Below are 20832 nucleotides of genomic sequence, written 5' to 3'. Positions count from 1 at the left end.
TCCCGCCCCTCCTGCCCGGGTCAGCCATTCCCGGCCCCTCCTGCCCGGGTCAGCCATTCCCGGCCCCTCCTGTCCGGGCTCGGCATTCCCAGCCCCTCCTGCCCGGGTCCGGCATTCCCAGCCCCTCCTGCCCGGGCTCTCGGCATTCCCGGCCCCTCCTGCCCGGGCTCTCGGCATTCCCGGCCCCTCCTGCCCGGGCTCTCAGCATTCCCAGCTTCTCCTGCCCGGGCTCTCGGCATTCCCAGCCCTTCCTTCCCGGGTCAGCCATTCCCGGCCCCTCCTGCCCGGGCTCTCGGCATTCCCGGCCCCTCCCGAGCCCGCCGCCATCCCCGCCCCGCCATGCCCGGGTCCGCCGCGCCGCCAGGGGGCGCAGTGCGCGGGCTCGGGCCCGGCCCCTCCCCCCGGCGCGCGGTGCGTTTGGCGCGCGCGGCCCGCGGAGGGGGCGGCGATGGCGGGAGGCGGCGGCGGGCCCGGAGCCGGGCCGGTGGCGCAGGGGCTGAAGGAGGCGCTGGTGGAGACGCTGACGGGGATCCTGTGCCCGGTGCAGGCGGTGCGAGCCGCTGCTGAGGAGCAGGTGAAGGTGCTGGAGGTGACGGAGGGTGAGTGAGGGCCGCGCTGAGGGGATGGGGGGACCCCAGGCCGCCGCCACAGCCATTCCCGGTACCGGCGCCTCATGGCTGCGCCCTGGCCTCGGCCGACACTTCCAGCCCCGTCGCTGGAGCCGGCGGGAGGAGGCGGCCGCGGCTGCTTTCCTGCCGGCTGTCGGTGTGTGCCCCATGTCTCTCCCGGAATCTCAGAACATTTGGGGTTGAGAGGGACCTTTGGAGATCATTCAGGCCAAGCCCCTGCCCAGGGAGGGTCACCTGGAGCAGGTGACACAGGGACACGTCCCGGGGGGTTCGGAATGTCTGCACAGAGCGACCTCCCTGGGGAGCTGTTCCAGCGCTCTGCCTCCCTCAATGTAAAGTTCTTCCTCATGTTGAGATAGAACTTCTTGTGGTTTAGTTTATGGCCATTGCTCCTTGTCCTGTCGCTGGACACTGCTGAGAAGAGTCTGGCACCAAGCTCTTGGCACCCGCCAAAGTGGAGGTGCTTGTGTGGATTGCTGAGATTTCCCTCTCAGTCTGCTCTAGACTAAACAAGCCCAGCTCCAGAGGCTCTGCTCACCAGAGGGATGCTCCAGACCCTTCATCATCCTTGTGGCCTCACTGGACCCGCTCCAGCAGCCCCGTGTCTCTCTCCGGAGCAGCCCCTGCCTGCAGCAGGGCTCGGGGCCGCGGGCACGGGCTGGGCCCAATGCAGCGGGGCACGGCGGGCTCTGCCCTGGCACGGGGGCAGCCGGGCTCTGCCCTGGGTGATCTGGGCTGCTGTGTGAGACCTGGGCACCAAGGAGCGCTCTGAGCTCACCAGGGTGGGCCCTGCAGGCTGTGGCTCTGGGTACCTTGGTCCACCTCAGCTGGAGCCCCCAGGATTGTCACAGGAGGGTCTCATGGAGAGCCCTTCCATCTGCAGACCCTGCCCTGCTCCCACAGGGATCGCCTTCACCTCCAGATGTCTGTCCTGGTGTGTGCCCATGTCCTGCAGGTTGTCATCTGTACATGGGGTGTTTGAGGCTGAGGGTGGCCAGGATGTAGCTGTGCCCTCACCCAGTGTGAAACTCCAGTGACAGAGCTGCACTGTCTGTCTCAAAGCTGAGGACAGTGGAGCTGGATAGCAACTGACCTATGGCTTTGGAAAGAGAGATTCTAAATGAGCAAACACCCCAAGTTCAAGCAGTGTCTCTAATCATTCCATTACTCTTTTGGCCTTTTTATGGTGGCACTAGGTCAGTTCATGCACTGGCTGCTTTTTCTGTGTGGAAGATACAGTTAAAAACCTATTAATGCCAACATTTTATTTTGCTTCAGCCCAAATCACTGGAGTTTGTAGAAATCAAGGGAAGATTTGCAGATGATCTGCTGTGACAGGAGCTGGAGAGTGCAGCACTGCAACCCCAGGCCTGAAGTTTTGCCTGTGGCCTGGCAGCTTCATGGGCTGGTTGTCTGTGGACCCTCCTGGAAGTTTTGCCTTCCCTTTAGTCTGATTGCACTGCTCTGAAGGTGTTTTGTGAGGCTCAGAAGTGTTACCAGAGGCAATTTGTGGTGCAAAGAGGGAAGGTGTAAGGGTGAGACAGGGTCAAGAGTGGTGTTGTGATTTTGCTGCTCTGGGAGTGAAGGCAGGCAGATTGTTTGATAAAATTTTGTTGTTGTACAACAAAATTTTTTTGTTGTTTGTTCCCTTAAAGTGCTTGTACCACACTCAGCTTGGCTCTTCCTGGCGTTAGCAGGAATTCTGTGTGTTGTCCCCACAGCTCTTGGAGTTTCATGGAGTGGTTTGATGCCATTGCAGCAGCACAAATCTGGAAGTTCTGGGAGCTTCACTGACCATGGAACAGCCACTACTTCAGTGGCAGCTTCTCCCCAAAGAGTGTGAACCTTTCCACAGGAATTTGGGTGACAGATTCCCAGAGAAGAATGTTTTCTGAGGGTTCTAGGCAATGGATGTCCCTGAAGTGCCTTTGAGAGCTCAGGATTGGAGAATTGCATGTAGTGGATGTTAGGGTAAGAGGAATGGAGTCATGTACCCTTCTGTTTTATCATGCTTTTACAAATCTGTTCAAGCTGCACGAGCAGCTTGCAGGTGGCACCAAACTGGAGGGAGGGAGTTGGTGTCCTGAGGGCCCTGCAGGAGCAGAGCCAGAGGAGTTCAGCAAGGACAGACAGACAGACAGACAGCAGGTTGTGCTCTGGGACAGGAGAAGGCACTGCTGGGACGTGGGTCAGGCTCTGCCTGGCCAGGAAATGCCAGTGCCTGCTGAGCTGGGCAGGGCCAGCACAGAGCCCTGAGCCCACCTGCCCCCGGGCTGTGAGCAGGGCCAGGCAGGCTCAGCCCTCTCCACCCAGGGCTCTTACACCACTCCTGGGCTTCCTGGGGGGTTTTGCTGCCAGCCCAGGATGAGCCACAGCAGCAGAGGGGCTGAGTGCAGCAAGGGGTGGGGGAATTGCAGCACTCACTGCATGAGGGGATGCTGGGCTTGAGGGGTTTGCCACTGGGGAAGCAGGAGGGTTTTGGGAGTGGGTCTGACAGCAGCTTCTGGTAACTATGAGGAGATTGTCAGGAACTGAGAGATGGGAGAGGATGAGGAATAAATGGGCACAAACCCAAAACAAGAGGTTGCAACTGGATATAAGGAATTTTTAAGCAGATTGTCTCTAAAAGCTGTGTTGTTTCCATCCTTGAGTATCTCCAAGACCTGCCTAGAAAATCTGAGCACCCTGATCTTATGCTGCAAATTCTGCTTTGATCATGGGGATTTGACTGGAAACCTCCCAAGGTTTTATTATTTTAAATTAAATTAAATATTTAATTATTTTGCACACCTTTGATTCCTGCTCTCTCGTACTAGTCAAGCAGCATGGGAGGAATAAGCCATATTCCCCTTTCTGTGTTGTCTTTGGCATGGAGAGCCTTGCAAAAACCAGAGGAGGAGCTGCAGGAATCTGGTGTGTCCCAGCACCATATTACTGAGGTAGAGAAATGTAGATCATGGGTGTCACAAGTTCTTTAAAAGACCAAAAAATTTATCATTAAGCAGCTTGAAGATGCTGAAATAGAAATGAAGAAATAGGAAAGAGTACAAGTGTTGGCACTTTTAATGCAAAGCAAAGGAAAGTAGGGCAAAAAGAGATTGAGGAACTAGTTAAAGTCATAAAAACTTAAAATGCTTTCAAATGTTGCAGAAGCAGAAAAGGTTTCAGAGGTGTTCAAAGCCAGTGACTGACTTGGGAAGGTACATTCAGTACAGAAGGACTGCAGAGGAGCCAAATTCCTTGTGCTGATGTTGACTTGCAACATTGAGGAGCCTCTACAGGAGACACATCAGGGAATCCACATCAGATTGAAGCCTGAGTAGGAGCAGTTCCATTTACCCGTGCTAAAGAATGGATCTCCCAGGGTTTAGAGGGACTCAAACATTTAATTACTGTGCAAATGTTGGGCTGTAAAACCTGCCACTTAGGGACCAGCTTCATACTTACTGGTAAACATGGGACAGCCTCAAGTGAGGGCTCCAAGGTGAAGAGCAGCAGGGCCTGGCACAGGGGAGTGGAGTGGGTTTTGCATTGTCTGTTATGGTTAAAATTCAGCAGCTGGAATGAGAAGAGACGGACACATGAAATTGTTGTGGCAGAAGAATTGTTTGAAGGAGTCCTGGGACTCCCACAAAGCTCTTAGAAAGTTCACTTGCTGAAACTTTTTTTGCAGAAACTGAGCTCCTGACCACAGCTCCTGACTGGCAGGGTCAGGAGTCCAGGAGAGGCTGAGCTGCTCAGCACATCTGTAAATGGTGGGGACAAAGTTGCTGATAGTGCTGCTCAGTCTGGCCAGAGTGAGAATCAGTGGCACAAATCACAAGATGATTTCACAAGGTGGGGTGAGTGCAGCCACAGAAGGTGTAGCTGGTCAGGGCTGGGCAGCGGAGCAGTGCTGGGGGAAGGGGAGCCAGTCCAGATAATGCCCTAAAAAGTTATGGGCGGTCCTAACCATTGTCCTGGGAAAAGAAATCCCATTGTGTGTGTGGAGAGGTCCCTGAAAACACCCAATCACTGCCCTGTCATGCTCCAGTGAGCCAAATGGACCGTTAAGGAGGGAACAGAGAACAAAGCCATCACAAATTCCTCATGCTTCCACAGCCAGTGCTGCATGCATTACTGCCTGCTGCTCCTGCAGGGACCAAGCAGGGCAGCAGAAAGGCAGCACAGACACTCACAGAAATGTGGAAAAGCTTCTGTTTTCAAAGACATAATTAATTGGCTTTTCTGCCTGGGAAAGGGTTAGCAGAGATAGAGGCCCTGAAATAATAAGCTACAGAGAAGGTGAGTGAGGAGGGATTGTTTGTGACTTTTCATGAAGCTGAGATCACAGAATCATGGAATATCCTGGGCTGTCAGGGGAAATGGATCTGAAACAGGCAGAGTTAGGCTGTTGCTGCAGTATGCAAACTGTGGAATTCATTGTTGCTGGATGTTAGAAGTAGAAATAGTTTTAAAATGATTTAACATTTGTGGAGGAACAACCTCCTCAAGAACCACTGAACACAGTGGTTGGATGTAACATCCACTTCAGGAGGTTCCTAATGCCAGCATTCCCTTGGGGGTGTTGGGGCAGCACTGCTCTGCCCCCACCTCTTTTCCTAAGCTGCTCATGCCTTGGGTTGTATGATGTGGTTGGGCCAATGCTGCTGTTGGCTCTCCTGTGTGGTGTGTGCTGCTCTCTCTTCCAGGCAGGTTTCAGCCAGGTGAGGATGGTGAGTGCGGAGGATGCAGCTGAGCTCCCTGCAGCAGGCTGGCAGTGAGTAGCAGTGCACAGCCAAACCTCTGGAACAGGCTGAACTGTTCAAGGGGACTGTCCTGACTCCATACACCTGCTCTGGAGGAATGTGGGATGTCTCCTCTGATTAAGGACATGGGAGCAGTTTCTTCCCACCATGTCACCCTTTGGCAGCTGCCTGATGTCCTCAGCAGCTCAGTCTCTCACCTGCTTCTGCATCTTCTGTCTGCTGAGGAAGCAGGCACCACGTGGCAGATTGGGGATGGGAGGTGCATCACTGTTGTCTCTGGAAAGAGGAGAGCTCACCTGGTGACCTTTGCTGGCTCTAGATTTTAGTGGAACATCAATAAAATAAAAGCAATGCTGAGACTGCAGGGGGAAGGCAGAGAAATGAGAGCTGCTGCTGTGTGTCTGTCTCCACTGTGGAATCAGAGTGTTGCTGGTGAAGTGGAGCTTCTGTTCCCTTTATCTGGTCCATCCAGGTGCATCACACACCACCCTGATGGTGTGCACTACTGCCAGTGTCATATCACCTGAGGATAGTTACCCAGGGTGGAAAAATGGTCTCTTCCTTTGGGTCTTACTGTATTGGAGAGCATGTGTGGAGCCCAGGTGATCTCCAGGAATGCCAGAGCAGGAACTCTGAGGAGTTCAGGTCCAGCAGGAGGGCTCAGACTGCTGGGAATCACAGACTTCTGAGTTGGAATGGACCCACAAGGGCCATCCAGTCCAACTCTGTTGAATGGCTTACACACTCTCTAAATTATGTGGGTAAGGAGGTTTAATGGCAGCTCCTCAGACAGCTGGAAAACACTGTTCCCTGCTTGCCGGGTTAGATTCCAAGTTTGATGCTTTATGATGACAGTATTTAGTTTCTGAACTCTTGTGCTCTGGAAATGTGGTGGTGAGAGATGAATGACTGCAGGCTGGAGAATTGCCTTTCTTTTGCCTGTTTTATGTGTTTCTGTGTGTCCTTTTTGCAGGTAGAAAGGCATCATAAGGCCATCTTCAGCATGGCTTATGTTGTGACACCCCGTGTGTGAAAAGGCACCTTCAGCTCAGTCCTTTACAAGGTTTTTTGCTGCCAGAAGCTGAGATGTGCAGGTGGCTGTGAAGATGGTGCTGACCCTGGCAGAATGACTCCTGTGTCAGTCTGGGCATGCTGACCCTCTTGCCCATCTTGTTTGAAACCAGTCCTGTCCAGGAGATAACCAGTGCTTTGACTTGGTGTGATTTCAGAATGGGAGATTTGCTTTATGGGTTTTGTAAATGTTCTTTCACCATCTCTTCTCCCAGAGCAGGTGGCTCAGCACATTCAGTTTGATGCTTTAGAACTTGTTGATTCCCTGATGTTGTTTTCATGATACAGTTTGTGTCAGTTTGTGCCAGAGCACCTACAGGTACCATAATGGCACAGAACACATTGCATCACTTGTGCTTCCCTGGTTCAGCACATTCCTGCTTGTGGTCAGCTCCTTCCCAGCAGATCTGCTCTAATATGGCTCAGGAGGGATTGCAGTGTGGCCTCAGGTACTCTGTGAGTCCATGATTTATGTGAGTCCATAAACCCAAGCATTGTTTGGAAGGAGAGATTCTAGAGAATATGAAGACATGACCACAACATGTGGTTTTGTGGTGCTTTTGTGGCTGTAGCTTCAATTGTGGTAGAGTGAGTGATGGGCAGAGATGAGTGAAAAGTCCTGTGGGTGTCTTGAGCTGAATTCTTGATGGAGTAAACTTTAACATTGAACTGATTTGTAGCAGGGAAGTTGAAACAAGAAATGGCCACATTGCAACATATGATGCTGCCTGTCAGTATCAAACACCACCCTGGTGTTTGCTCTGTGAAATGCTGCAGGTATGTTTGTAGAGAGAAGTTGTGAAGAAGGGTTTCAAAGGAGATACTTAAAACCAGCTCAGCTTCTGGAGAAGAGTGACCTCAATCTTTCTGTCTTTTGCTGAGAAATGAGGAAAATATGAATGCAGTTTTAGAGGTAGCTAACAAAAGGAATGCTTTCGGAGCAGTTCTTGAGCATCATGATGGAGGATGAAGAAGTTCCTCAAGGCAGCACATGTGTAGAGTGTCAGAACTCTGGCTCAGCATTAGATTCTTGCTTGGTGATTCCTCCTGACTGTCTGCAGGTCCTCATTTCATTCTGTGCTGGTCTGATCTCGTGGCTGGCCCTGCTTTGAGCAGGAGATTGGACTGGGTAACCTCTCAAGGTCCCTTTCAACACAAGTTTCTTTATGATGATGTTACTGAAAGCCAGTCCTGTGGAAAACATCTGTGCCTGTGTGGCTGAGGACCAGGATGCACAAAGGTGGGCAAGTATTGAGTAAAGGGAACTCAGTTTCTGGTGCTGCTGTGATGGTGGTGGTGAGATCCAGGCTCTGCAGACCAAGTGTTGCTTTAGTTTGGAGTGTCAGTGGCCATGGGATACCTGGATTCACCAGACTGCCCCACAGTCCTTTCTCCTGCTCACCCTGTCTCTGCTCCCAGCAGAGACAACCAAAGGGACCTCCAGCAGCTCCCGAGCACGTCCATGCTGAGCTGGACTTGGTCAGTGCTGACCCCTTTCAAGGTGCAAAGATTCACTAGAAACTTCTGCTCATTTATTCCTTCCTGCTTGCTTACAAGTAATTTTTGGTTTCATGTGGCTTTGTTTGGCAAAAATGTTGGGGGTGAAGAGGTTACATAAACTGGTTATGTGGTAGATAGAAGAGGAGGGTTTGATTTTATTAATATAGAGGTTAATGAGGAGGAGAAGCAGAGCCAGTAGAAAATGTGTTTGCCAAGTGCTGTCTATGCCAGAGCACTTAAATAAAGCTTCATTAAAAGCTTCTAATCTTTGAGGTTTACAGACTTTATCTTGGGGAGAAGACTTGGTCTTTCTGATATCTCAAATTTACAAAATATAAGTGGAGGAATCGCCTATCAGGGTCCATTTGAACTGCATTTACCCATGATATTTCCAGCCAGCTGGGAAAGATCCCAATAATAAACCATCCTTTGAGAAAAGAGGAGCCAGTGAGCTGTACAAGGATCAGTGTAATGTCAGTCCCTGGAAATATTCTTGGAGCAGCTCCTTAAACAGCTTGTCACTGTCTGTAACAATAGGATAAATAGCTGCTACACAACTAGTACTGTTTTATGTGATCTGTTCTTGATAAATCCCTCTGATTTTGGTTTGACAGGAGAGCTGGCTTATTCCTTAAACAAGTGCTGGGTGTGAGTGGTCTGAATTCAGCAGGATTCCTGATAGTAATTTGCCACAATGGTAATTTCTCAGTTAAGAAGGTGCAGTTTTGTCATATTTTTAAGCAGGACATCAGGCTGAAAGCCTGTGTGGATGCGGGGGTGTCAGTGGTTATTGTCAGACCCAAGGGGTTTGCAGGACAGAACTCTGGGTCACTGCACCTGTGAGTGGCTCTGGTGTCCCAACAATGGCACTGCAGTCTGCCTGGGGAGCAGAACTAAGGTGAAGGAAAATGGAGAAACTAAATATTGTAAATCACAGGCCATGATTAAACCTCCTCCTGCTGCCATCAAACCTCCTTACCACATAATTTGGAGGACTGTGTGCAGACACTGCTCCTCTCTGTAGGGTGTAAACCATTCGACAGAGCTGGACTGGATGATCCTTGTGGGTCCCTTCCAGCTTTGCAGTGTATGCAGAGAGAGTACATCAAATGCAAATATGTAAACAAATTCAGGATTGTGAACTAATATACTGAGTTGTAGCTGTGTGAAGCAGTTGCACTTACTCTGATTTCCTTTATATCTATTTCTACCCTTTTTAGCTTTCCATTTATACTCCTTATACCCTTCCAACTTACCCTTTAAAGATGGGGCTGAAATGCAATGCCACACTTGATCATGGAAATCACAGACAGCACACAGAATAATGACTGCTTCAGTTAAGAGAAGTATTATGTTAAGTACATCTTGGAATGAGGCTCCCTGCTTTCACAGCTGGGATAAGAGGGTTATTTTCCTCTTCCTTAAATGCATGATCTATGAAGGAAGGGTAAGGGAACTGGGTATGTTCAGTGTGTGCTGTGGAAAGTGAGAGGCAATTATCTCCCAGCCCAGAAAAGCCTCTTAGCAGTGAGGTGGGTATTAGGAGACACTCAGGCATTTGTGAAGCCCTCAGATGTGCTGCTGAGGGAACTCCTTTTAGAAGAATTTTCATTCTGTGTTTGTCAGGGGTGCTGTCAGCACGTTTAGCCTGTCTGCAGGAGGCAGGGTGTGCTGACAGGACCCCAGGGCATAACTGCTGCTCCACAACTTCTAAGAACTGAAACATCACAAATGTGTTTCTTAAGCAGACTGGTGAAATTAAATGAAGTATTTAGGCCAGTTAGCAGCTGCCTGTAACTTAAAATTGCAATTTTAAGCAAATTTATTGAGTTGTATGGATTTACCATATCAGAACAGCTGCTCTTCCAAGCTTTTATTTCCTGTGCTCAGCATCAACAGGATTGTTCCAAGTGTTTGAATTTTGCCTTTGCCTGGCAAGAAGCCGCAAGAAGCTCTGACTTTCTCTGGACAGATTCTTTGCAGGACAAGGTCCCACAGCCCTGGGGGCTGTCCAGGCAGTGCTGGTGTCGCTGTCCCAGGCAGGGATTGCTCAGGAAGGTGTTGCTGTGTCCTGGGCACTGGTGGGGTAGCACTGGCACAGCTGAAGTGATGCCTGCACATCCCTGTGGATGAACCCAGGGTGTCCACAGAGGCACTGCTGCCTGCCCTTCTGCTGCTGCCTTACTCCATCCTGCATCTTTTCCATGCATCTCTCCTGTAGAAACTTGAGTAGTGATTTTACATTATAGATAAGACTTTTATATATGCATTTAAGTAATTTGCTAGTTATTAGCCTGCAATGCAAAATTTTTTGCCCATGAAAAAAGAAAATAAGATGCCAAGACAATAAATGAAATTTTTGTGAAGAGCACAGGGGAGAAACAATGCTTATGATTTATTTGAGTAGCTGTGCTTTGGAATTGCCTTTTCCTTCTTGCATATGAGTCACTCAATTGGTATGATGTCCTTTTCCAAAAACCTTGATGACTTTTGCTGTGTGGCAATAAAAGTTACAATACCGATATTTGGTTTTTTTCCTTGCAGAATTTGGTGTTCATTTGGCAGAACTGACTGTGGACCCTCAGGGAGCTCTGGCCATCCGGCAGGTGAGTTTTCCTGGAACTGCAGAAAGAATTTAGGTGGAAATTTCCTTAGTTTTTAAAATATTCTTCCATGCTTTCAGGTGAAATATTGGAAATGGCATTCTGAGTCTTTCTTTCAACATTATTCTGGTGTTATACTTTAACATTTGTTGAATTTTTTTTTTTTTTTACTTAATAAACCTGGTGCTGAGACAATACTGTACTGGAAATGGACACAGCTTAGGAGGTGGGTGGTAGACATCAGCTAGCAGAAGTGTGGCTTCTCTTTGCAGAAACTTTTTCTGGAGGTGTTTTCCTCCTTGGAAAGGAAGTTTTTGTTCTATATTCCTTTAGTTACTTTGTGACCTGAATCTTGTGCCTTTCTAGAGCTGCTGCCCTGGGTCAGTGCTGTGCAGGCCATTGCTGCTCAGTGGATGCCCAGCAGTTCTTTTTACTGCAGTAACTCTGTGATCCATTTCATGGATTTTTAACATTTTTGGCAAGTCCTGCTGCCCCTCTAAAAGAAGCATGATGGGACAGGAGGCTGAGCAAATGGGTCAGGGGTGATCCTTGCAATGGTTGCAGGATGTGTCCCTGATTGCTGACCTCTCTCCTGCCACAGCTGGCGTCCGTTATTCTCAAGCAGTATGTGGAAACTCACTGGTGCTCTCAGTCTGACAAGTTTAGACCTCCAGAGACCACAGAAAGGGTAAGACTTGGTTTTACATTATCTGGTTTATCCATCAAGAATATGAACTCTTTAGACACTTAAAGAAGTACCAGCACCCATGTGTATTTTGAGGATTAATGGCTTCAGTGACGGTTTTTTGACAATTTGCACTTCAAAAATCTGTTTTTAGTCACCTAAAACAACTGGGCTTGAGAAGCTTGGGCTGCTTCCTGTAGGGAAAGCTCAGCCACAATGCTCCTGTTACTCTCATAACAAGACTAGAAGAAAAGCTGCTTCCTAAGTTTCACCAATACTGGTTCTGGCAGTCTTTTTTTTGGAGATTTGCTAAATCTTTTGTTGTACATCCTGGGACTTATTTTCCCATGACAAATTTTAGGTTAAAGCTGCTGTGTTTCATTGAGAATCTGCTCAGCAGGAGTATTTAACAGCTAAGATGGCCAGAGATTCCAGCCCTTTCCACTCTGACTGTTGACTGGAGCATCTTTCAAATCTAGAATATGATTCATCCCATCCAGAGATAATTGCTTGAATTGTGTCCCAGAAGTGGCTTTTGTTTTTTCCTGTCCCTTCAGGGCTGGCTGACTGTTCTTGTTTACTGAAATCTTCCAAAGTAAGCAAACACAGTCCCTGACACTGGAGCTGGGATTTATCTCAGCTAACTCTGGATGTTTTCCATGTAGATCTGTACATCCTGTGTAGTTGCAGCTGTGTGCTGTTTACTCTGTGCTTGTCTGATGCTGTGTGTGAGATGATGCTATGTTAAAACACACCATGAAGTTTTCTCTAAAAAATTACAGGGTGTGCAAGAGTGGTTTTGTCTGGAGTACTGCGGTAATTAGGACTGATCAGATGAATAGGGGGGTTGGTATTGTGAGAGGACAGGAGGTTTTGTATTGATTGCTGTTGTAATGAAGTTGATTGCTTCTAGGATTGAAGAGATACCAGCTAGGTGTAGGGAGAAGATCACGAGGTCGACTGAGGCTCCAGTGTGAGCTAGGTTGCTGGCCAGTGGAGGGTGCGCTGTTCAGCCTGTGCCAGCCCCTGCTTCGACTGTGGAAGATGCTGGGAGGAGAAGGAAGGATGGAGGAGTAGTCAGAAGCTTATGTTGTTGTGGGAATGCTATGTCTGGGGCTCCAGTTATTAGAGGAACTAGTCAGTTTCTGAACTCTCCAATTATAATTGGTATAACTATGAAGAAAATTATTACGAAAGCATGGGCTGTGACAACTACATTGTAGATTTGGCTGTCTCCTAGAAGGGCTCCAGGTGGGCCTAGTTCTGCTCAGGTGAGGAGGCTTAGGGCAGTACCTACTATTCCAGCTCATGCACCAAAAATTAGTTATAGGGTCCCAATATCTTTGTGGTTAGTTGAGAATAATCATCGGTTATTCATTTTGTAAAACAAAAATTCATTTTGATGAATTTTCCACGATGATTCATTTTGTATTGAATCAATATCAGGACGCAGCCATAGGTCTAGATTTTTAAAATGAGATCGTGCTGTGGCTCTGTTGTGAATGCTGTTGTTTCCCCAGGCCAAAGTGGCAATCAGGGAGCTGCTGCCCAGCGGGCTGCGCGAGTCCATCAGCAAAGTGCGCTCGAGCGTGGCCTACGCCGTGTCAGCCATCGCGCACTGGGACTGGCCCGAGGCCTGGCCCGAGCTCTTCAACCTGCTCATGGAGATGCTGGTCAGCGGCGATGTCAACGCGGTGCACGGAGCCATGAGGGTGCTCACAGGTCTGTGGCTGCCGTGCCTGGGCAGGGCTGCTCTAGGGAGCTCTTCGGGCTTTTCCTTGTGCCAGTATTGTGTCATGTTTCATCCAAATTGAAGAAGTTGGAATTGTCTTCCTCTCTTCCCCTGGTGCCTGTTGCTGGCTGTGGAGTTGTGCTCAGCAGGTGTCATGAGAGCTGGGGAAGGAGGTGCTGTGCTGCAGGTTGGAGCTCAGAAGGGACTTGGACTGTAACATCCTGCTTTCCAGATACCTGCACTTTTTAGTGTGATATTTTCTGCTTGCCTTTGAGGATTGCCTCAGGTAGATCAGATGACCCTAGTCTAGTGAAGTGCAAATCAGCATGTTTCACTTCTCTTAATTTTTCCCAATAGTTCTGTTGTTGGTGTTCTCTAGAAACATTTTTTGGATTGGATTTCTTATAAGATTTGGATTCTTATAAGATTGGATTTCTTATAAGAACTTCTCTTCTTTTTCCATTTTTTAGAATTTACCCGAGAAGTGACAGACATACAGATGCCACATGTAGCTCCAGTTATTCTTCCAGAGATGTACAAAATTTTCACAATGGCAGAGGTAGGATCTTCACAGTGAGGTTGGTATTGGTGGGAAATGAATTCCCATTGGTGGGAAATAATTCCCATTATTAAATTAGTGGGAATGTTTCTTGGAACAGAGAAACTTCAGATTTAATGGTTAAGTCATACAGCAGCATGAGTTAGACTTAAAGAATTTTCTTGATGATATGATAGTTGATGGCAGCTAATGTTTTAACAGAAGAGTTGAAGCCAATAATAAAATAAGAGAGTAAATCTAAAGCAAAAATGAAATACAATTAAAATATAATTAAAGGAAGTATTTTGTGTAAGAAGAATGTTGTGTTCCTGATGTTTAACTTCTGTCCAGGTGTATGGGATTCGCACGAGGTCACGTGCAGTGGAGATATTTACCACGTGTGCCCACATGATTTGTAACATGGAGGAGCTGGAAAAGGCAAGAATTTAACTTGACATACAAGATGCTTTGAATTCAAACTGAGTGAGGTTCTAAATAATTGTTAATATGGAAATGAAACACTGGAAAATTACATATTGTGTCAGCTGGAATTTGGGGGAAGAGGCTGTAATTTAATACATGTAAAGTAGCTGACTCCCTGCTTTACATGCATGCCTTGATAGTGGGACTTGGTTTCCATAATTAAGGTTAATTTATGGTTTATCAACAGACATGCTTGTAAGAGCTCAGGGAATGGGGAGTCAGCATGGGGAGGAGATGGAGTATCATCTCTTTGTTTATAAATCTGTAACTTGGCTTCCAGCCTTCAGCTGAGCCCTGTCCCAGTCACCTGCCAGGCCTTCGGTAACGAGGCACCCTTGGGCAAAGCTTTGGTTCCAAGCTCCTGGAGCTTCACCCTGTGCTTCAGGAGGTGCCTTGGCCTTGTTTCTGAAGGGGTGGGGGAAGCCAAACCCAGCCCAGTTTTGGAAGAATAGCTGTTAAGAAACAAACACAGCAGTCAAGCAGCTTTAGATGTGAGTCTGCTGTCTGGCTCTAACTGAGCACATCTGCATTGTAAAAGGCCTTTGACAAGTGGCTTTTCCAGCACTCCCAGACAATAAATGGTTATTTTTAACTTTTTGGGGTGTGAGGATAGGGAAGGGTGACTCTCAATCTAGAGGCTGTTCCCTCCCTGTTTGCACAGGGAGCTAGCAACCCAGTGCAGACTTTTGGAAAGTTCTGGTAATTACATTGTATCTGTACTGCCATGAGGAGGTTATTCATGCACTGTATCATGCAGCTGATACCAGTATCTAAGAGATAGTAGTAACTCCTCTGTCTTATTCTGGAGAAGGGCTGAAAGTGTCCGTTACATTGAATACTAAACCTTTTCTATGAAATTTGAACCTTTGAAATTTTATTAAAAAAAAAAATTGGAATCTTTTTATAAATGGCATTTCCTAATTGATTTAAACATAGGACTTGCGTGTCCTGGCTCTGGATTTATGAGGAATAATCTCAATAAAATTATTTTGGTCCTGTATTACTTGCTCTGCCAAGGACTGATTATGGAGTGCTCTGACATCTGGAAAAATACTTGTTGCATTTTCCTAGGAAGAATCATCCTGTTAATCTTCAGGCCAGCTGTTGATACTCAGCTTGTTTGGTTTGGGGGATGGAGGCTCTGCGGGGAGATAAATGCCAGCCACAGGGTTTGGGGTGATTGTGTGTGTGATGGAGCCACCCCAGGTTGGTTTTGAAGCCTGGGGGTGCTGGGGTGCAGGATTCAGCTCATCAGATGAAATGATGGGGTGAGCACTGCTCCTGGGGCTTTCCAGACTGGATTGACTGGATCTCTCCTGAGACTCCAAAGTGATAAGTTGGATGTGTGTGTGTTTTGTGGGAGCCTGTGCTGTGGGGTTCTGAAGAGTGGGATTCAGCTGAGCTTAGTTCCTTACCTAAAGAGAGAGCCCAAGTGATGTTTGAAGCAGCTTTCATGTGACTTTGCAATATTCTGCAGTAGCCATGAGTTTCTCTTCTATTTTTTACCAGCAAAGTGCATTTGCTGCTGCTTCTAGTGCTTTACCTGTCAGATGTGGGGGTTCTGTATCTGATATTCAGCTGTGCTTGCATTGTCTGTAACCAGGGTGCTGCCAAGGTCCTGATTTTCCCTGTGGTGCAGCAGTTCACAGAAGCCTTTGTCCAGGCCCTGCAGATGCCTGATGGACCAACATCAGACAGTGGCTTTAAGATGGAGGTTTTAAAGGTGAGTCACTTAGGGCTGGTTAAGTGGAGAAAGATCTGAATACCAACACACAGATGTGCTGGAAAACAAGCTCAAGTGGCAAATCTCCCAGTGTGCTCATGGGATGAACAGTGAAGGCTTTTGCCTCCCAGCACCATCAACAGTGAAACAAGTTGTTCACCTGTGCTGAAGATACCTATGATGAGATCCATGAAGATCTGTCTGTAAAATGATCCACAGGAATCTGGTCCATAGGACCATCTGTCTCTGTCATTTGCTGATCTGATGTATCTTGGATATGTCCTGGACATCATAATCTGTAGTTGTAGAATTCTGCAATAAGTTGTAAAAGCTTATTAAGTGCAGGTGCTTTTCTGGAACTTGCCTGCTCTTTAATGCTAAATGATCTCTGGGAAAGAGAGATGGAAAGTCCTTGTACTGTCCTGGTTTCCTGTAGAGAGGAGATTGTGTTGGAGAGCTCTGTGTGCATGGGGACAGGGACAGTGCAGACCCCTGTAAGAGCTCACAAAGCCCTGGAGCTGTAGGGTGTGTGCCTGCAGCATGGGAGAGCAAAGAGCCAAAAGCACCAGTTGCAGGACCAAATCCAAATCTTTCATTTCCCTGCCTGTGTGCTGGGGTGGGCAGCACTCAGGTCAGTGTACAGGTTTCTGAGGATGGGCACTGAGGCTCATTGAGTTCCATGAAGAAAGCAATAAGGAAATTACTTAAATAAGTGTCAAAAGTCAGGGTCACCAGCTTTGTGCTGAAGTGTCGGCGATGGAGAGAGACAGGGAGACTGACTCAGTGATCAGAATCCCATTTTATTGTGGGATACAAACACTTATATACTATTTCAGGGAGACTAGTAATGTGTACTACAATGATTAGGTTAAAATCACAAACACAAACTTATGCATATAACAACATCTCTTGCTTGCAGAGTTTAATGGGATTTTCTTTTTCTGGTAAACCTGTTTGATTTCATCTTCTTGCAATCCAGGTCCAATTTTCAAAGTTCCATTTGCTTTTGCCAAGGCATCCTGTTATCAAATTTCTTATGTTAACCAGTCCAAAGTCCCTCATCTGTCTTGTGTCCCCCAACATTCCAAGACTGAAGTAATGAAAATACCTGCTGGGAGGTGCTGTTGTGTTACACAAAGCAGCAGCTCCTGAGCTCTGTCCTGTGGAACTTGTCTCAGTTCAAGGCAGCAGTACTGGTCTGGGTATCCTGTGGCTTCTCAGTGAGGGCTGCATGTCTTGTACTCCAACAGCTGAGCTGTTCTTGCTGTGCAGCACTACTGGAAAGCAGTTTGGGGAAGGATGTTGGCAGTTTTTGTTGAGAGAATGTCTCTTGTGGGTTTTTTTTTCCTTTCCGTGCACTGGGATTTCTGGGGCAGTGATTTATAGGAACAGCAACATGAAAGGAGCACTGCAGGGTATCGTCTTAATTTGAACAGGCTGCAGCTCAAGAATATTTGGATCCCTTACTCCAGATACTCACATTTGGATTGTTAATGAGTAGTGGTATTTTTCAGCCTCCACAGAAAGCAGTTGTAACTGATGGCTTCAGTCTAAACCAGGCCAGGCCAGTTCTGTTCTCATTACATCCATGCATTCTGCAGCCTTTTCTGTTATTTAAGTAAGTGCTTGCTGGCATTGGGCTCTTTGCATGGGTGTGTCAGCACTGGTCCCACCAGGAGGTTCTTGAACAAGGTGACAGGCTGGGAAAGGCTCTGAGGAAATGTCACCTTGTTGCTGCTCTGCTCCTCAGCTGTGTGAGGGGCTCTGCCTGTGGCCTCTGCAGGGGAGGTGCAGCACAGGAGGATTTGGATCTGGATACACTGCTGTGTATTGGGTGGCATTGATGGCAGCAGAGAATAAATGTGCGTTTAAACAGAAAATTCAGGAGATCTCCTGCTCACAAGTGCTTTGTAGGAGGCTCTTTTTGAAGAGATGAGTGGTCTGGCTGTTGACTTAAGGCAGTTCATGGTTTTGTAACTTCAGGTTTCTAAGCTGATGATAGCAATTTTCTGAGGAAAAGGGGATTCAGGTGAATTGCCTTCACTTCCAGAGAAGTGGATTTTATAGTCATTGTAATGCAGAAGTAAGAAACCTTAGGGGATTATTTAAACCAGCTCTACAGATGAAGTCATTACAGGAACCCCTTGAAAAGCTGATGCAATGGAAGAGGGAATTGAGACTTTTTTATAGCACATTTTCAACCAGATGCAAACTCAATTCCATTTTCTTTTCCTTAATGAAGTGCTGTGCAGCAAATGATAGGAAAACTTTTTTTTCCCTTCCCTGTCACTTGAGAGCTTTGTACTCCAAGGCTCATGGAGTTTTTGATGGAAGTCAGAGGCAGTCCTGACCTAAACTGCTGTGCTGTCCATGTCAGAGTGTTCTGCAGGACAGTGGCAGAAGGTGTAAGGAATGAATGCTGTTGCAGTGTGCACCTCTGCCTGATTCATTGGGACATTTATCCTGGTTAGGGGAGTGAAAGGTTTGGATCACATCATGGGGAGCCACTGATGGTTAATGTGCCCCAAGTTGTTCCCAGAATAGTTACAAGCTTTTAAGCAGTTATCAGCAGAAAATCGGGGCCTTTTATCCTTGGAGGAGATGGGAAGTTTTGCCACAACAGAAATACCAAGTGTGAGGACTAGAAGGAAATAGCCATGGGGTAATTTATTGTTGTGTTTGATAGTTCAGCATGAATTAAATTGGGGTCTCTAAGGATGAATGAGCTGCAACTGTGCAATTCTTGAATCCTAATTCCAGTGTTGAGCATGCTACTATTGATTGTTTTGAGAGAAACAGACTGATTAAACATGTCAGGTGACAGATTTAAGGCAAATTTCACAATAATGGAATACAAATTGGAATACAGTGGTGTACTTAGTGTGTGGTAATATATCAGGAACACCAATTAATCAACAATCAAAGCATCTTGCAGTCTTGCTGTTGTGCTTCTTCATTTGTGCTTAGAAGCTGTTCAACACCTGTGGGTCAGAGAAGTTATGCTATGCTTACATTTTTCCTGACACTGGAACAAATAACTAGCTAGAAAAAATAATTAATCATAACCTCTTTGTTCTTGGATGGAAGATGAGGTGGGATCTGTGTCTTGGGACAAACTTCCCAATTTTATGAACAAGGTACTTCACCTGCTGCTTCTGAACTTTGACTGACAGTCAGCTTTAGCATACTCTCTAGTGTGTATTTTAAGCTTTTTATCCAAAAATGTGGGGATTTCTTCTCTGTTTAAAGATGCAGTCAGGAAGAGAAGCAATAAAAGGCTTTGGTAGAGTGACTTGAAGGAGCAGTGCTCTGAAGAGAGAAGGATAAAGGGTTTCTTGAAGGATTAATAGGTGGTGGAGCAATACATGGGGATTGGCAGGGGACTGTTCTCTGAGTTCAGACAAGCAGTGGGAATTGGCAGAATGAGGGGCCAGGGGTTGAAATACAACATCTGACAGGAGAGTGCTCTGTGTTTTAATGACTTGCTGTGCAGGGCTGTGGTGACCTTGCAAATGCAGCTTTCTATTGTTCCATCTGCAGAGCCATTGGGGAGCTCCCTTAGCACTCCAGCAGTGCTTCCTGCAGAGCTGGTTGGGTGTAGAGCTTGGAGACATTTACCCAGGGTTCATATGGAGTGGCATATGGAACAAGTGTGTTTGGATGCTCCTGTGGCCCTAGGCAGGGTGTTTGCAGCAGTCCTGAGGATCAGATTCACATCCTTTGCCAGCACCTGCATAATTTTTTCCCCGGAGATTTCAGCATTATTTTCTGTAATGCTTCCTTCCAGCACCTGCCAGACTCATTCCCAAACCCACATAACTGGGTTATTCCTGATGCCTGCTCATCTCCAATGCTGATATTAGATTGCTCTTGTTTTTCTGGAAGGTGAATTACTATTTTTTTTTTTTTTTTGTTTCTATTAATGTACCCAGTGCTGCAAACAAACCAACTGCACAGAGTGATTAGTATTGGGTGAGCACAAACAAACTGACACCTGTGTGTCTGGGAGCAGCCACCTCTCAGGCAGTTTGTGAGGGGCTGTACACTGTTCTGGAACAAGTGTAACACAGCTGGAGCTGTGCCCCTGGGGAGGAGAGGGGGGACTGAGAGCTCTCTCACTCCTGGAAGGTCCCAAAAGGCTTTTGGCAAGTGTCAGTGGAAGGGCTCCCCTAAGTCAGGATGATCAGCTTCATGAAAGTCCAGGCACAATCTCCTGTGGAGCTGCTGAGCTGCTCCCAGAGCAGCCCCTGTGCTGGGCTGGCACAGCCAAAATGGGAAGGGAATTGAACTGGGTGGGTGTTTGCTCCTCCAGCTGCTCCCTGGATGTGCAATGGATGTGTTGCTTGCATGAGTAGAAGTGTGGAAAGTGGGCAGTAGTCTGGATTTACATGACACTAGAGTTCTTTTTCTGGGACAAACACTTCCAGGATAATTGTATCCAGATACTGATGTGCTTTGGATTTGAGTCATTGTCTTACCACTGCATTGTGGCATTGTCTTCACTCCTGAGTGCCACATCGTGTCATCCCTTTGCTTCCCTGCCAAAGAGGAAACACCAAGAGAAGTGTGCTGGTGAGTGAGCAAGAGAAGGATTGTGTGCTCAGGAGTGAGAGGTGACCTTGGTGACAGGAAGCCTTTGGATGATCTCAGTTGTTAATGGAACAGCAGCCTGTGATTTGAGCGTGTTGATGGCTTTCCCAGTTTCACTTTTGACTGATATTCTTTTTGGTTCCAGGCTGTGACAGCACTTGTGAAAAACTACCCAAAGCACATGATTTCATCAATGCAGCAGATCCTGCCCATCGTCTGGAACACCCTGACAGAAAGTGCTGCTTTATATCCTTGCTAGTGAATGTGCTTACCTGGAATCAAATGAGACAAACTCAGTAATGACCTGACTGAGCAGGACAATTCATGGAGTGCTCTGCCCTGCCAGACAAAACAGGATCTTTCTGTTACTTCTGGAGGCTCCATTAAGTTTCTTTTTGCTTAAATGTGTGCTGATATGCATGTCCCCTGTAGAACTGCCATGAGCTCTGCATTGTTTCTGGTACTTTTTGGTAAAAATTGTCCTCTTAAAAAGGTGCTGGTCACAGTGTAAATACTTCAGGAGAGGGAGA

At 47.2% G+C, this 20832-nt stretch overlaps 1 protein-coding gene across 1 annotated transcript in view; it reads left to right on the top strand.

Annotated features, from left to right (window-relative positions):
• Nucleotides 1-439: 439 nt before the first annotated feature.
• IPO9 (importin 9) overlaps nucleotides 440-20832 on the top strand; it is a 41225-nt gene continuing 20832 nt past the window's right edge. Inside the window, exons 1-8 of the mRNA XM_063178221.1 lie at nucleotides 440-599; nucleotides 10493-10554; nucleotides 11153-11239; nucleotides 12757-12958; nucleotides 13439-13527; nucleotides 13858-13944; nucleotides 15593-15712; nucleotides 20448-20548. Coding sequence (XP_063034291.1) covers nucleotides 449-599; nucleotides 10493-10554; nucleotides 11153-11239; nucleotides 12757-12958; nucleotides 13439-13527; nucleotides 13858-13944; nucleotides 15593-15712; nucleotides 20448-20548 — 899 coding nt within the window. The 5' untranslated portion in view covers nucleotides 440-448. The remainder of the gene's footprint in view (nucleotides 600-10492; nucleotides 10555-11152; nucleotides 11240-12756; nucleotides 12959-13438; nucleotides 13528-13857; nucleotides 13945-15592; nucleotides 15713-20447; nucleotides 20549-20832) is intronic.

Source organism: Melospiza melodia, chromosome 28 (genome assembly GCF_035770615.1).
Source record: "Melospiza melodia melodia isolate bMelMel2 chromosome 28, bMelMel2.pri, whole genome shotgun sequence".
In the NCBI taxonomy this organism is placed as follows: Eukaryota; Metazoa; Chordata; class Aves; order Passeriformes; family Passerellidae; genus Melospiza; species Melospiza melodia.
This window is presented reverse-complemented; position numbering and strand designations above follow the sequence as displayed.